At 34.9% G+C, this 16245-nt stretch overlaps 1 protein-coding gene across 3 annotated transcripts in view; it reads right to left on the reverse strand.

Annotated features, from left to right (window-relative positions):
* GRIA4 (glutamate ionotropic receptor AMPA type subunit 4) overlaps nt 1-13176 on the reverse strand; it is a 536727-nt gene extending 523551 nt beyond the window's left edge. For all 3 annotated transcript variants that reach the window (XM_059929352.1, XM_059929353.1, XM_059929354.1), the window contains exons 1-2: nt 13089-13176; nt 11744-11902 (exon numbers count right to left, since the gene is read on the reverse strand). In XM_059929352.1, the coding sequence (XP_059785335.1) occupies nt 11744-11902; nt 13089-13176 (247 nt within the window). The remainder of the gene's footprint in view (nt 1-11743; nt 11903-13088) is intronic.
* Nucleotides 13177-16245: the final 3069 nt, after the last annotated feature.

A 16245-nucleotide genomic window follows, 5' to 3' on the forward strand; every position in this document is an offset into this window, starting at 1 on the left:
TTGAGGCAGAGAAGTAGTGAAATGTCTTTCAAACTTGCCAAGGTAAGATTATATACATAGTTTAAGTAATTTACACAAGGGTAAACTAATTTCAAAAGAGGGAGGAATAAGGGCTATAGAAACTAGCAAATTGTGAAATTTACTATAGAAAATGCAATGTGGATAATCAAGAATTGACAGGTTTTCAACGTATGTTTGACTCCAGATGCCTTCTTTCACAAGTCTTCTAGTTTCATGAACTTTAAGAAGTGCTAAGGAAGCAGTCAATGTCTGAACAGATGGTTCTCCTGAGTATGCTTACTAGTACAGCTGGTATGCTTACTAGTACACCTGGGCTTCCCACATGGGCTTTCTCCTACTCTGAAAGCGGATTGTATCAGCATTTTCTAGTTCTTTTGTCAGCAGACACCACATGTTATAAGTACCTAGAAGTTCTCTTCTACCAGATTTAAATTTATCAAAGTGCTCTCTGGCCAGCACAATGTACGTCAATTTGCATTAACAGTCCCACTTTGTTCTTTATAGGACTTACTTTCCTCCTTTTTTAACCCATCCCATCAATTGACTCTAATGAAAACAAATGAGAAAAAAAAACATGCTTAAGATAAGGAAGACACATAACATTTATTTTGGATCCACTACCTCATTGTCCTTATATCCTCTGCTCATTTTTTTCTAAGATAACACATGAAAAGTCTTAGCTGTCTTAAGGATGCCCCAAAGATGAGTGGAGAGAAAACTCATCACATATTGTTCATTCATATATTCAAAGATATTTACTGATCCTTGCTTTGTACCAGGTATTGTACGAGGCTATGAGGATATATTGTTTAACAAGGCAGATAAAGCCCTTGGTTCTGGGAGTTTATTTTCTAGTGGGGAATTATAGATGATAAATATGTAAACAAATGAAAATAATAATTACAGATTGTAATAAACACAAAGATTATCGTATGGTTGATAATGCAATATAAAGTAATTGGAGTTTGGGAGTGGGAAAGCTTACTCTAGAGAGGTTGGCAAGGAAGGTTTCTCTTAGGTGATGACTTTGACCTGAGTCCTGAAGATTCAGAAAAAGCTAGTCAAGCAAAAACTGGATTGGAGGAACAGCCCTTCTCTAAAAAAAGGTAATGGAAAGTACAAAGGTATAGAAAAAAGAATGAAAGGTTAAAGGATGTTCAGGAAACAAAAAGAAGAATGAGCAAACTCCACAATGGAGAACAAGGCAAAAAGATGGGCAGGAGTCAAATCATGCTTATAATCAGAGCCTGTTAAATAGTTGCAATTTTACTCCAAGAGACTGAAAAGCCATTGGAGGGTTTTAAACAATGAAAAATGTCTCTTCTTTCAATTCTGAAGGGAATCACTGGCTCCTGTATGTAAAGTGGATGGGGAGAGGTAAGGTAGAAGCAGATTAACTATGGAATTATTAGAAAAGTACCATTGACTTGGACTAGAACTGTGGGATAGAAATGGAGAAAGGTGGAAACACTTGTAATGTACTTTAGAGATAGAAGCAAGAGGACCTGGTCGAATGTTAAATGACAACAGGAAAAAACCTAGGAAAGTAATAGATAGAGCAAGAAAGCAGATGATAAAAATATCAAAACTAGCACTATGACCACTAGGGACTGTCAGGAAAGGTAGATGAAGAAAAGCAAATAGGAGAACTTGAGAAGAGGTAATATGCAGAACTTCTGCTCAAGTTCAAATTCAGTCATGATCACAAGAGATCTGCACAAATATATCAGTTCAAAGAAGTTGTAAAAGAATAGCTTATTCAAATAAATAGAGCAGAAAAAAAAATAAAGATCAATTCCTAACACACATAAGAAAATAAATTCCAAAAGAGTTAGCATTATAAATATAAAATTTAAAACCATAAAGTATACTAGAAAAATGTGGAATAATATTATATAGTTTTAAGGACAGGAATACCTTTATAAGCATAGCATGAAACCCAGAAGCCATAAAGAAAATGACTCTCAGATTTGACTACATAAAAATTTAAAATGTCTGTACAGTAAAAGGCATCATAAATGAAGGTAGAAGCCAAAGACACAGTAGAAAAAAAATTTGCAGCATACATGACAAAGGGTTCATTTCTTAGCATGTAAAACACTCCCTCAAATAAAAAAAAAAACACTGGCAAAGTAAAAGAACAACAGTTCACACAGAAAGATATACATGGTCTTATAAATATAGGAAAATATTCTCAGCCACACTATTAATCAAAAACATGCAAATTAAAGTAGCAGTTAGATGTCATTTTTACCCATCAGGACAAGTGAAGATTCAAGAGACTGATAATGACTAGTGTTAGCAGGTCATAGAAAAACAATTATTCTCACATTTAGGTGGTTGTAAATTTAAATAATACTTTGTTTTTGAGGAGAAGACACTGACAATATGTACTAAAAGCAAAAATCCACATTATTTGATATAGTAATTTCATTTCCAGGAATTAATCCTACAGGAATATTCACACAGGTACTCAAATAGTTTTACTCCTATTCTGTTTGTAATATAAAAAATGTGGAAACAACCTAAATGATGATCCAGAGTGTACATTTATCATAGTAACTTTGCACAATGACAGTATGTAGCAGTAAAAGAAAATAAGATAGCTCTATATAAGTATACTATATAACTGACAGAAAACTTTTTATGATAAATGAAATAAAATAATAAAATATAGGTATAGATTAATATCATTTTTATTAAAAAGTTTTATTTATTCAATAGATATATATTACTACCTTATGTTTATAATACTCTTTATCTCTCTACCTAGGTCTATACAGATAAGAAAAGAAGTCTGGAAAGATCTATAAACCCTATTTACTGTGATTATCTCTATGTGGTGAGACTGCAAAAATATTTTGCTTTTTAAGGCTTCTAAATTATTTGAAATTTTCGTGTCAGTTTAAAAAGATAAAAATACGAAAAATGGAAAGAACACAGGGTATAATATATTTAAGTTATTGGTGAGAAACTGCCTATTTTAGAAAAAGCAGATAAGCAACAAAAGTAAGCAAACAACGATTACAGCTTATGGTGTAATTTTTGCTGTAACTGGAGAAATACAATGGCTTATTCAAAGAAAATACTACATCTCAATTTTTTACCCTTTATTTCTGAGATAACGTTGAACTTTTTATTTATGACACTAGTAGTTTTATTAAGTTGGAGACAAGTGATGATGCTATGAAGACTGCAGAAAATTTGACTTAGGGTGATGATCTTTAAGACAATCCTTCACTATGTTTATTGGAATCCAAAAACATGTAAAGGAAAACCTGAAATGAAATCCCTGACAGCTAAGCAAATCTTTAAAGCACTGGGGAAAATATGTTTCGTTTCAAATAGCTGTGGTTATTCTGAAATCAAATAACATTCCTATAAAACTTATGTAGGTTGGCAAACTAATGAAGTATCCAATACTGTTTGTGTGATATATAAAGACTCACTTATTCATTTTTACACCTGGTGGTATTTATAACATGAATTTGGAAATATAAAGTAATGAGAGCATTATCATTTAGAATACTCAAATTTCTGTGCTGCATTACAAATCACATAGAAAACTCGATGCCCAATGTAAAATGGACATATTCACTGGAGTAAATGAAAATTGTTAAAGAACAAACTTTGAAGAAAACATCTTTCTATTTAAATTAGGAGTTATCTAGCTACTGTCACAAAGTGATGGCTATCTTGTGAATACTGTACTAACCAAGATACTATAGTGTGAATGGCAGGCAAAATTGACTTCAGGATCTGATGCCCTGGATACTTGTCATTAGGCAAATTTTCTTAACTAAAGATCTTCAGTTTCTCCACATAAATAATGAAAATAATAATGATGCCTGCTTCTAGAGTTGTGTAAGAATTGAGGTAACTAACACAGAGACTTGGCACATAATCAGTAGCTATTATTATTATCAAAGAGAAATGAGTTTCAAAGAACGGAGTTATCAGCTATGTCAAATCCTGCAAACTACAATATTAAAAGACAATGACTAAGGAACAATGGGATTTACTAATCTGTAAGTCACTGATGACCTTCAAGAACGCTGTTGCAGGAGTGGTGATGGTTAAGGGAGAAGGTAAAACGTGATAAAAATAGAAGGAGCTGATGTGGAATATGTAGAACTTTTGATAGTAAGAGAAGGAATAAAAATAATATAATGACAGTTTAAGAGGCAGAGGACCAAGCCAAGCATTTTTCCAGCTAGGACACACTGATTATTTTCTATGACAAGGAAGAAGCTACTGGAGATGGAGTTTATGGGAAAATTCCTGGTTAGTTTCAAAGATAAAATCCAAATGGCTTTCTTCATTTTTTTTTTTTTTTTTTTGCAATGAAGAAGGTAGAGAATGAAGTGATGTGTGTTTATCTAATATATGTGTAGCTCCTTTAGGGCTGTGGGCTTTTTTTTTTTTTGTAACTGGAATTCATTGAGAAGCTGTTCAAAAGTTTAGACTGTCTCTCTCTAAACACACACACACACACACACTGCTCAAGAACACACAATTTTGCATGCAATTATGAGAATTCATCAATCTCTTTAATCCATCCATGAACCAATCTCTCTCCAAATGGTCCATAGATCCCAGACAAAGTTACCCTCTCATAGGACTTAAAAATAATTTTGACAAATATGCATTTAGATTTGTGTATATAAATTAAAATTAACAATTCAGTTAGAGGTCAAAAAAATTCCTATGAAATATCAACAAAATATATTTATTCAAAACATAAATTGCTTTTTCAAAATATAAACAGAAAATATAAATAAACTCGAAGTTTTAGCATTGGTTCAGAAATAAATGTTCTATATGACAGAGAATGTAATACAACTAAATTTAATTGAGTTATAGTTATAGGCTAAATATTTTCCAAACGTTTTTCTAATATTCATAAAATTCATGTGTTTTGTATGTTAATGAATGAAGAAACTGTGGCTCAAAAGTGTTAAGTAACTTACCCACTATCAGGCTGTAAATTCAAGCCTATCTGGCTCAAAAGTCCAGAAAAGACTCTCCCTACCTCTAAATAAAAGATAAGACTATTCTAGGCCAACATACACGAAAGAGTATGTATTAATAGAATCTATGTGGGATTAGTAAAGGTTGCGTTTTTTTCTGGTCAAAATACAAAAGAACACTAAAGAAAAGAGAAGGAAAGACTTGTTAAAGATCAATTATCCATGCAACTCATTATTAAAATTCTGCAGCCAGTGACAAGTTTGATCACTATTTACTTGAAATTCTTCCCATTTCTTGGCTCCCGTGAAATTACTCTTGCCTCATTTTCCTCTGAACTCACTGACCCATTTCCTTTAGTCTCTTTTTCTCTCCCTGTCCCTCAAGTACTCTATTTCCTGGATTTTTGTCCTCAACATTCTGTTCACTGCTTTTGCTCTCTCTGGATGATTTTGCCCACATCCGTGGTTTCAGCCATTATCAAATGTCTCTCTTTAGTTCAAACTGAGCCCAAGAGCTCCAGATATACATGTCCAACTCTCTACTGCATTTGGATGTCTCTTAAACTCCTCAAAATCAGTACATCTACACTATACTCATCTTCCCCATTCAAATCTGCTCCTTTGTGTCCCTTCCTAGTTGATGGTATTGCTATCTAATCATTTTTCCAGACCAAAAATTGAAAAAATCATCTATAATTCTTACCATACTTCCTTTCCATTCTCCCACACAGACATCCAATCTATCACTAAGTTCTGTCAACAGTTCTGTATTCTTAGATCTATGTACTTTTCTCTCTCCTTAGTGTTTCTACTTTTATTAAAGCACTTAATCATCCTAAATTGCATTACTTCAAGACTCAACTAACTGGTTTTTTTCTTCCCATTTTGCCCCTTTCTAATACATTTTCCTTCTTGAAATCATCCTGTTCTTTGTAAAACATAAATCTCATCATGTCACTGTTGTTTTTAAATCATTTATGGGTCCCCCTTTTTATTCAGAAGAGTCTCCTTACAAGAGCTACAAGATCCTGTGTGGATCTACAAAGCCCTGCCCCTTAGCACACCTCTCCTTCCCAGCACAATCAGTATTACAGCCAGACTAAACCATATCCAGTGGCTTAATCACACCTGGCCTTGCCACACCTTGGTGCCTTGTCATGTTCTGCTTCTTTGGCCAGGCGTGCCTTCCTTCCTCTCTATTTTTCAAATAACTCAACTAGAGTCTTAACACCCAGATCAGATAACATCTCCCCTAAGATACCATGCCAAGTTTGATGTTCCTTCCTGTGTTAATGTCTGTCATAGCACTCTGTTTCTCTGTCATAATACTTTGTCTTACTGTACTGTGATAACTGGCTTGTACATCTTTCCCCCTAGGCTATTAGCTTCTTGAGGGCAACAACTACTCTTATAAGTTTCTGTATGCTCATTTCTAGTATAGTGTCCTAAATACAGTTACCCTTGATAAATATGTTTCATGAATAAATGGATATGTTTATTATCTAATCTAGTGAATGAATGGACAAATTCACTACACAATATGGCTTCAGTCTTTGCTATATCACTCACTGCCATCTGATTAATGAATAAGTTGCCAGAAATGTCTTGCCCTATTTTCTTCAAAATGTTACAATTAAATTAGAACAAAATAAATGACAATTCTTTTCTTTCTTGATTCAAGTAATCTCAATACAGATGTAGTTTTCACATCCTATGGTCTCCTGGTTAAAGTACTAGGATAGTAATTAGAAGACCTGAGTTCAAAACCAGGCTCTGCAGCTTATTAGCTACATGGTCTTTGGCAAGTCAAGTAACTTCTTTGAGCCAAAGCTGGCTTAACTAAAAAATAATGACCATCTTCTCAGTCTCACTCAAAGACTAGCTTGAGGTCAAATAAAATCATGTACATAGAAGCAGTTTAAAAACTATGTGTTGTAGTAAAATGTAAGGTGTATGGTATTTATTCTTCATTTTAAATTTCTGAACTATAGTAAAATTCTGTAAATAAGATATATACATATTTCCCAATGTCAGAAAGTAATTTTTTTTTCCTCTTTGAGAAATAAAAAAAACACTTGGGAGAATCCACAAGAAAAAAAAAAAAGTTTAGAGAGTTTTTCAAATGGCTTTAAGAAAGCTTAGTACTGTGACAATTCTGAAATATATCAATGCAAACTGTGCATCATTTAAGAAAGGGACAAACCATAGGAATGTGACCCATCTTTGTCATCAATCTCATGTGGAAAATTAAGAAAAAGAGGGAAAGAACATTATAAAACTAAAGAATTATTTCAAATCAACATAGAATCTTGCTATCAATTCAGAATCAGAATAAGGAAACCTAATGACAGTCACTCATTTTCCTAAAAATGATCAAAAGTCAAATAGTATTTAACGTATTTCTGCTAACAACTTTGCAGGTCAAACCATCAGAATTTTATTTTTAGCATTTTTAAGATTATTATATCAGTCCAATATAAACTCTTAGAATGTCTTTTTAGGACTTCATGTCCTAGAAAAGGAAAATGTACAAAACTTAAACATTGTTGAATTAAAGCCAAAAGTTTGTATTATTTAGTACCCTTAAACAAGTTTGAATTAAGTCCCTATTATATAAGCTCTGCCTCCAGAGCCTACTGGATATAGTGTCACATTTTCAATGTATTTAGATTAACTAAACAAGTATATTTTACATACCAACCTACCTTTACAAGTAGCACACAACTGGGTATTTAGAGTTGATAACTAAACCCATCACAAATAGAACTAATATTTAACTTAAAAAGAACAACTTTCTCATCATTACTAGGGTATAATATGCGTTCTATTTTTGACTTACAACTTTCTTATCCATCATGTTGTAAACCACTGAATAGACAGATTTTAGACAGAAAAGGAGAGTAAGATAAACACATTATTTTAAAAAAATAAAACAAAAATATTAACCAGTTGGTCTTTCCTATCCAAGTTTAAAAAGTTGGAAATATTCCACAAAATTCTCTTATTATTTCACCTAAGGGACAATACATGAGTACTTGATCTATTTCACTATGTTTTTCCTACTACCCATATGAAATTAAAAGAATCATTTGAGAAACTGAACATCTGTGGATTATATTGTAAGAGCCTGCCTTATTAAAGGAACTTATTCTTTTACAGGATAGCTAATGTAACTGGACTAAATTAATAATTGCAATGTCTCATCTTTTTATCTTTTAGAAAGCTTTGTGATAGACTACTTTAGTATTTTGGTTATTACTTCTTTGGCCAAATTTAAGATACATCATCCTCCAAACCAAAATATCTTTATTAACTATTAGAAAAATATAAGAACATAGCCTGCTTCTTCAGGCCATCTCAAATGTTTTGCAAAGAACATATTCAATTTAACTAGCATGTTTGTTTGCAAGGATAGCTACTTTGGGTCAACTGTATAATATTTTATTAAAGGAGATTGTCCGTATTGAATTTATTTTTTAAATATCTATTTTGCCATACCCCATACTTTGAATAGATTACAACAAAGAAATGTATACCTTTAATTACATTTTGAAATTTGACTACTTGGGCTATTTATTACACCTACACTTTGTTATTGAAATATGTCATAATTCTATATTATCTGTATTTCTTATAATTTCAGTTTTATACTTAGCAAAGTGTGATTTTTCAAGCCATGTGAATAGTTTAAAAAGAGAACAATATTTTAATTTAATCTTACACAAATATTGTAAAAAAATAAAATGAACTATAAGCCAAAATTATCCCCACCCTCTCTCAGCAACTTGGGATTTATACCAAAAGGGAAAAATTTGAGTTAATTGGGTTTATACTTATGCAGTATGTAAACTCTATACACAGAATGTTTAGATTGTCTGAAGTATTCTTAGAGTGCTAAATTAATTTTGAGGCAGAAGAACCAACGTTAAATTACATCTGTCCAATAGATGACCAATAATACTCTTTATTCTTTAATCTGCCTTTTTTGTCTTTAAGTATACATTCCATAAAATAAACATATCCTGTTTAGTGGCCCTTATTCACAAAGACACTAGATTATGAAGTTTTACAAGGGCACACTGCAGGAAAATCGTATTTAAAATAAGCCTAGTCGGACACATATATTTTTTTATATTTAAAAAATATATTTATATTTAATCCAACATGAAAATTTTTTAAATCTAGCCTGTATCACTGTGAGGAATAAGTTCCATGTTAATTCTCCAGAACACTATTTTTATCCTTTTGTACCCAAAGGCATACAGCTTGATATATGAGTTTGCCTCATACTTATTGCTTACGTTTCACCTTTAATTAGACTGGAAAATCACGCGTCTACATGCTCTAGGTCAGTCCATTTAACAAACACCAATCACCTGACCCACACTCTCTGACCATTGATTTTTCCCAAATTCTGCTTAGATTTGCCTTAAGGACATTTGGCATACTCATTTGTCAAAAATTTTTCCGTTTCTTCACTAGAAAATGTTTTTTTCCTTATTTACAATTTATGTTTTTAAAAAATATTTTAAGCATGTACACAATGTCAATTATATGTGATTATGAAAAACATGACACCACTAATATTGCTTTACACTTGGAATCAAAATAAGCAGACTTAGTTTACTTAGCTTCAATTTTCTCAATTCTAACATGTTAAAGAATAGCATATTACTATATTTTATACCTTTTTTTACTTTTTCATTCTGTGTACAGCTTCTTAGCAATTTCTTATGTTTATAGGTTCTTTACCAGTAACACTTTATTTTATACAATATTCTTATTACATAAATAATATAATACTAATTAAAATTTTCCTGAATGAGATTAACATATGATATGGAAGAAGAAAGAATTATCACTTTATAGTTTATATAGCTGGAAGCCATAATACAAACTTTAAAATAATTAAGCACTTAGTTAGAAAAAATAAAACTAATATAGCTCCACTTTTAAGACAGTCTTTCATTAACTAAATAATAAAAATGAATACTTAAATAGCAATTTACTGTAGGCAAAGTACCTTCAAATATATTTGAATCATGAATTATCTTTAAACTTAGAAATGGTTTTGTTGACAGAATCTCAAGAGAGACACAAGAAAAATATTTAAATCAACAGATAATATTCACATACTAAGGAGAATATTTTATACCTAGAACTGTTTGAAATGTTAACATCTCATCAAAACTTGGAACAAAAATTAATAACTTAAGACATTTTCAAAATGACTATCCACAAACTTAGCTCTAATTTATGTTCACTTCTGCTTAAAAATAACTCCCATATAATTATCATTATAATGAATATTGACTTTATTACTAAAAACAACAAATGATTTTTTTAATTAAGTAGTACCCAAAGGAACTAGAGAATTCCTGCAAATTAATACAATTGTAGCAGTTAAAAAAAAAAAAGTCAAATGCTTTAACCTGTTTATGAAACCAAGTTCTAAAGTAAAGTAATTAGATGCCAAAAATTAAGGAAACGTGATCATGTCACTTGTTAGATGAATTAATGGCAAATATATATGAATTAAAATAATTAATGAAACAGATATCCTCCTAACATAAAAACTCTTTGTTTTCAATTTCACTAGTTTGTTCAGTATACACTTTCTTGTACACAGAAAGAGGACTTTCAAAATTAAAATATACTCAACTTGATATAATAAAAATACCATACAATGCAGATTGAATATTTTATTACTGCTGTGCAAAATTTTATATAGAAACTATTCCTATATGTCTTACATAATCTATAACCATTATCTTAACATGTAAAATTTGAGCAGTAGTAAATTAGCATGTAAAAATAAGGAGGTATGTGAAACGTGTTTCCCTCAAGAGTTAAAATGCAATCTAAATGTTCTATTGACTGATCATATTTTAGTGATTTTTAAATTAATACACAGTTGATTATATTTTTACATTAAGTTATACAGTATTTTGGCAGGGGAGCTCTGTACAACTGTTTAATTATAGCGTTAGGTAAGATCACCAAATCTCAATCTTATTGCATAAAATAACAGATCCAGCTGGATTGGTTTGTAAATTCAGTGGATTGGACACTAACATGATTTGCCACCAAGGTAAGGATTCATGGAGTTATATTCACAGGATATATGCATTACCTGATAGCAGGAGACATTTACAACCCAGAATATAAGAGCAGGGCAGTCTCAAGTGACATCACCAGATCATCTGCAGCGTCAGCCAACCGACTCAAATATATATCCTCCACACCACCGCTCCCCTCTTTCTCACTGTTAGCAAACCTTCCATTGCCTTTACCAGTGTAAGAGAGCATGTGTCTTCTTTAAAAGCAAGACATACACTTACTCAAGTGAAAAGCAAATAAAAACCAAGGAACAGAAATCAAAAACTAGATTGAGTACAATTTTCACTAACTTGATATTCAGGTTGTAGAAATAATACTGAAATGTTAAAGGAGAAAGTAACTTCAATTAATTTCAAGAAAAAAGAAGGAAGAAGGGAGTGAGGGAGGTGGAAAGGAAAGAGGGAGAGAGGGAGGAAGGAAGGAAGAGAAAAAAAGACCAGCTAAATATCCCTGAGACTAAATCTTACTTTTAACTGATTTGCTCTGTAACCAGCAAACTGTGGAGATCTTGAATGTCTTTCTAAAAAATATAATAATAATAATAATAGTAATAATAATAATACAGAGGAAGGGGACTCTATTGCCTCATTTTAATTCTCTTCTCATTTACCTACAACTTATGTTTTACTTACAAGCATTTGTTACAGCGAAACTGTTGGCTGTCTCAATGTTGTCCACATGAGGTACCAAATTAAAAGGAGCTTCTGACGCATTGGGGCTGGTGTTATGAAGAAAAATTGCTAATCGAAAAGCAGTGTATTCCTGATCTGTGTTTCGGATGAAGAGACCACCTATTAAAAACAGCAGAAAAAGCACATTCAGTGTCTCCTCTTGTAAATGTTACTATACCCACCCCAAGAACTGTCAAATCCACTGCCATTCACCAACACATACAATTAAGGAACTATCCCTGCCACATCTTGGGAGACTGCCCTTTGTCCCTAAGGTGTATGCTTAATATTTTAGTCTTTAAGGCAGCTCAGCCTTTTCCTGTCCCAATTTGTCATGATCACAGTGACCTCTGAGACAGATCATTTAGTGTGCTTTCCTTTCTCTCTCTTGCCCTCCCCATGATTCTCAGCACACTGCTACAGAAGCCAGCTCCGGGCATTTCTAAGATGCATGCAGATGGGAAGAAAAGATAATTTGCATTAAAATACAGAAATGAAGGGATGTGGTGACGTGCAGGTTAAAGGGAAATCAAAAAGGAGACATGAACTTTGTTTTTATGCAGCTCTTGGACTCCGCCTAATTAGCACCGTTTTGTGCACTGTCTACGAGAAATGATGCAGTCTGAGGCTGGACTTAGCTGGAAGAAATTCGATTGCTGCGTCCCATTAAAAGACAGGAGAGAATAGCAAGAAAAGCCAAGGACGGATAGGGTCCCTGGAAATAGAGTCGAGAGGGAGGATTAAGGGCAAAAGATTCAAGAGGAAAACAAAAGAAGAAAAGGTTCCGGGAAAGGGATCTAACTTTGGAATCCGTTAACTGGTAGCAAGCAAAGACAAGGAGGTGCGGGTGTAAATGCTTTTTTGCACAAACAATGTTCTTTCTGTAATAGCGAATGCTGCTGCGTACAGCACGGGAAGAAGCGGGGGGGGGTGTTTTGTTTTGTTTAAACAAACTCTACATCCCTTCATGCTTTAGAGAAAGAAATGAAAAGAAATAGATAAAATGCTACCAAACCCCACGGAGGTTTTTTTTCCCCAACTTATTGCAATCCTACTTAAGCAACGTGAGCCAAAGGTGGAAACAGGAGTATAGACTGAGGACGGATGGGTGGGCAGCTCTGTGCTGTTCTAACTGAACCTGCACCAAAGAGGCAGTCTTTTTATAAAGGGGAGAAAGGAAGAGGGAAGCAGAGGGGAAAGGAGACGCCGAAGGTTCCCCTAAATTGCTTATCAGTAACTCATTTGACTCACTTTCGGATATCTGCTACAGCCACCCACACGCATACCCCACCGGAGCAGAGCTTACCTATTTGCACGCTGCTCGGAAAGGCTCCCATGGCGAGTCCCCAAAATCCAGAAAATAACAAGACTATCTGTCTGCAAATAATCCTCATCTTCTTTTCTCCTCTCCCTGGCGCGCGCTCTCTTTCTCTCGCACTCTTCCTAAAGGCTGTTCAGAGAGGCATTGAGGACTATGGCGCTAAAATTAAAAACAACCAAAAAAAAAACAGAAAAAAGGAGAGAGGTTTGGGTGGTTTAGAGTTATGACTATTTCCCTTTAGCAATCCATCCCGAGCCGCCAGATTTTTCCCGCAGTCTCCATAGCCCTGGGAGAGGTTTTCTGTCCGGCTGCAAATGTTACACATGCAAAAGATGGTGGTGGAGCGGCTACTGGCTGCTCGCAGGGATGAGACATGCGCTCTCTCTGTGCCTAGCTCGCACTCGCGCTCGGCCCTCGCTTTCTCACCTACACACACACACTGGCGCCGCGGCCGCCGCACGCGCTGCGCTGCTCCTTTCAGCCAGCAGCCACCTAAAGCCTACACCAGCCCGGAGCCTCGCGCCCCCTCCGCGAGCGCGCAGCACTCCCTCCGCACGCCCCTCGCCCACTACTCGGCAGGCTTCACCCCTTGGGTGCTCACCCGAGCGCCTCAGTCTCTTCGACGCTCCAGAGCCAATCTGGAGACAGGTTTTTCCTTTTCACGACTCCCGCCTCTCTTCTTCCCGCGTTCGCAGTGGGTCCTACTCTGGGGATGGGCACCCGCAGCGTCCCTCTCTGCTTTCCAGGCGCCTCTGCTTCGCGGCTGCACTTGGCAGGAAATTCACCCGCGGGCCAGGTCCTCAAGCCCCGAACAGGGCCTCGGGGAGTTAGTACTTCCCCATGCCCCCGGCCCCCTGCCGCATTCTTGCAGGCTCTCGGGGAGGGCCGGCTGCCTCCCTCTCCTTCAGCTCAGCCTTTCTCTCAGCCTCGCCCTCTTCTGCCACTGGGCTGCGCGCGGGGGACTCCGGTCCTCGCTGCAGCAAAGATTTCTCACCAGCAAACAGCCCGAGAATCTGGAGAGCCTGAGACGGGAATGGACGATATGAAGGGGCTCAAGAGAGAGAGAGAGGATGAGAAAAGGGGGCAAAGGGCAGCCTCAGGCAGGTCTAAGAAGCTGGAACCAAGGAGGAAAGAATTGATGGAGGTCAGGCTGGAGAAAAGACACAGAGAGGTCAAACCATTCTAGGAAAGAGAGGAAGGAAGAAAAAGTTAATTTAAATAACAAAGTAGGGTGATGAATGGGGTGGGGAAGAGACTGAGAAGTGAAAACTGAATAGGGGGTCTACTTGTTCTTTGAAAGGCTTGGAACTAGGAGTAGGAAAGGTAATTAAAGAGTTCTTTCTCTCCAGTCACCTTTTCAGGAGACACTTTTCCTCTGTGCTAGACCCACTTCAGGAGTAGCAAGAACATAGTTCAGGGGCTGATGAAGAAGAATGGGAAGGGCAGTGCTTGGAGCAGTGGGCACAAGTTGGTATTTGTGCCTGATAGAAAAATGGGGTATTTTTCATGCACATCTTTTCTTAGCTGGAGCTCCAGAATATTCACTCTACTACGTCACTCCAAGAATACTTAAGCACTGTATTGATGATGTCAATAGTTGTTTTAAATGGGGAAGAAAATTAATTATTCTAGAAAGTTTTAGAGCTATGGTGTCATTGCTTCTCCAAGGGTCACCTTTAAGACTTCATTTCACTTGGCTGTATTGGATGGAGTCTGTACCACACCCAGAGAGAGTGACTGCACTAGCAGTGAATGAAAGGTTTCTGATTTCCTCTTTATGGTTTGAGGTCTCCTGACCTAGATAGTATATCTAATCCCCTAATTCCATTAAACTGTGAGAGAAAAAGTGTTTTAAATCTTTACAGTTCTTTGGGTGCCATTGGTTGAATCATATTATTTTAGAGCCTGGAAGGCTGGGTCACATCAGCTAAAGCCAAGCTTTTGACGAATCGTTAGAGGGAGGGATTCTCCTTAAAGGTTAACTGTAAGAAATTTTAGAAATCTTCTGGTATCATACCTTCATATTAGTGTCTTCTACACCTAAAGTACTGTCTTCCATTACATTTGACAAAGGAATATAGTAAGTCCCTATTTTTATCTGATGTAACATTTGGGAAAAGATGAGAAAGAATTGATCAATGTGGCCCACCTGGTAAAGACTTCTTGAAATATGTACTGCCTTTACTCCTTCAAGTCTCCTTTCATTAGATATCACCAATTGCCTGTAGTTGGAGTTTGAGGATGACATTTAATAATCCTCAATTAATCCTCTGTTAAATCTGTTAAATCTTCAGAGTGCTTTTCTTCAGAGTGCTTCTCTAAGTTCTGAATTTTGCTTTTAAAGTCACATCTTTTTGTTGTTGTTGTTATTTATCCACTTTTCTGTTACATTTCACAACAGATTGTTATGACAAAAAACATCTTAATTGTGAGTAATTGGATACCACAAATCATACATTTGTCATTTCAGTTTATAAGGCTTTAGTCTTACAAGTCAAGTGGGATTTGAAATGTTTTCCTTTTTGTCTTTTCGGTCAATGTAAAAACCAAGCTGTAATAATATTATTCTGTTTCTCTTATAAGAAGATAATAAAATAAGCCACATAAAATTCAAGTTGAATTTAACTGAAATTAAAATTTCAAAACCCACCAAATCATTAAATTCATCACCTAGTTGGGCAACTAGTCTAGCTCCCCCTAATGCACAGAGGCAATTACTAACTTTCGTTCTTCTCAAAATCGAAAGATTTGAGGTTTCAAATAATGTAATGCCACCATCACTATAGGTGCAGGACAAGTTTTATGTTTTATTTTTATTTTTTAACAAAATCTAATTTTTTATTTAAATAGAATGACATTACTTTCATATAGAGTATTAATCAAGGTTAACCAATTCTTAGCTTGTTCCTCTAAGTTTCTACATGTAGTACGGTCATTTTATTTTTCATCTAACCACCATAATGACACCTTGACTAATATGACCACAGATGACATGACTATATTTTCCCAAAATAGTAATCTGTTTTTTTAATTTGTATTTTTCCAGTTAATTAAAACCTCCATTTTACTTTATGTATCTAAATTATCTTTCTCTGTAGGATATCTCTATTTATCTCTCTATATATCTATATCTACAGGGATA

This window comes from Balaenoptera ricei, chromosome 8 (genome assembly GCF_028023285.1).
Source record: "Balaenoptera ricei isolate mBalRic1 chromosome 8, mBalRic1.hap2, whole genome shotgun sequence".
NCBI classification, from domain to species: Eukaryota; Metazoa; Chordata; class Mammalia; order Artiodactyla; family Balaenopteridae; genus Balaenoptera; species Balaenoptera ricei.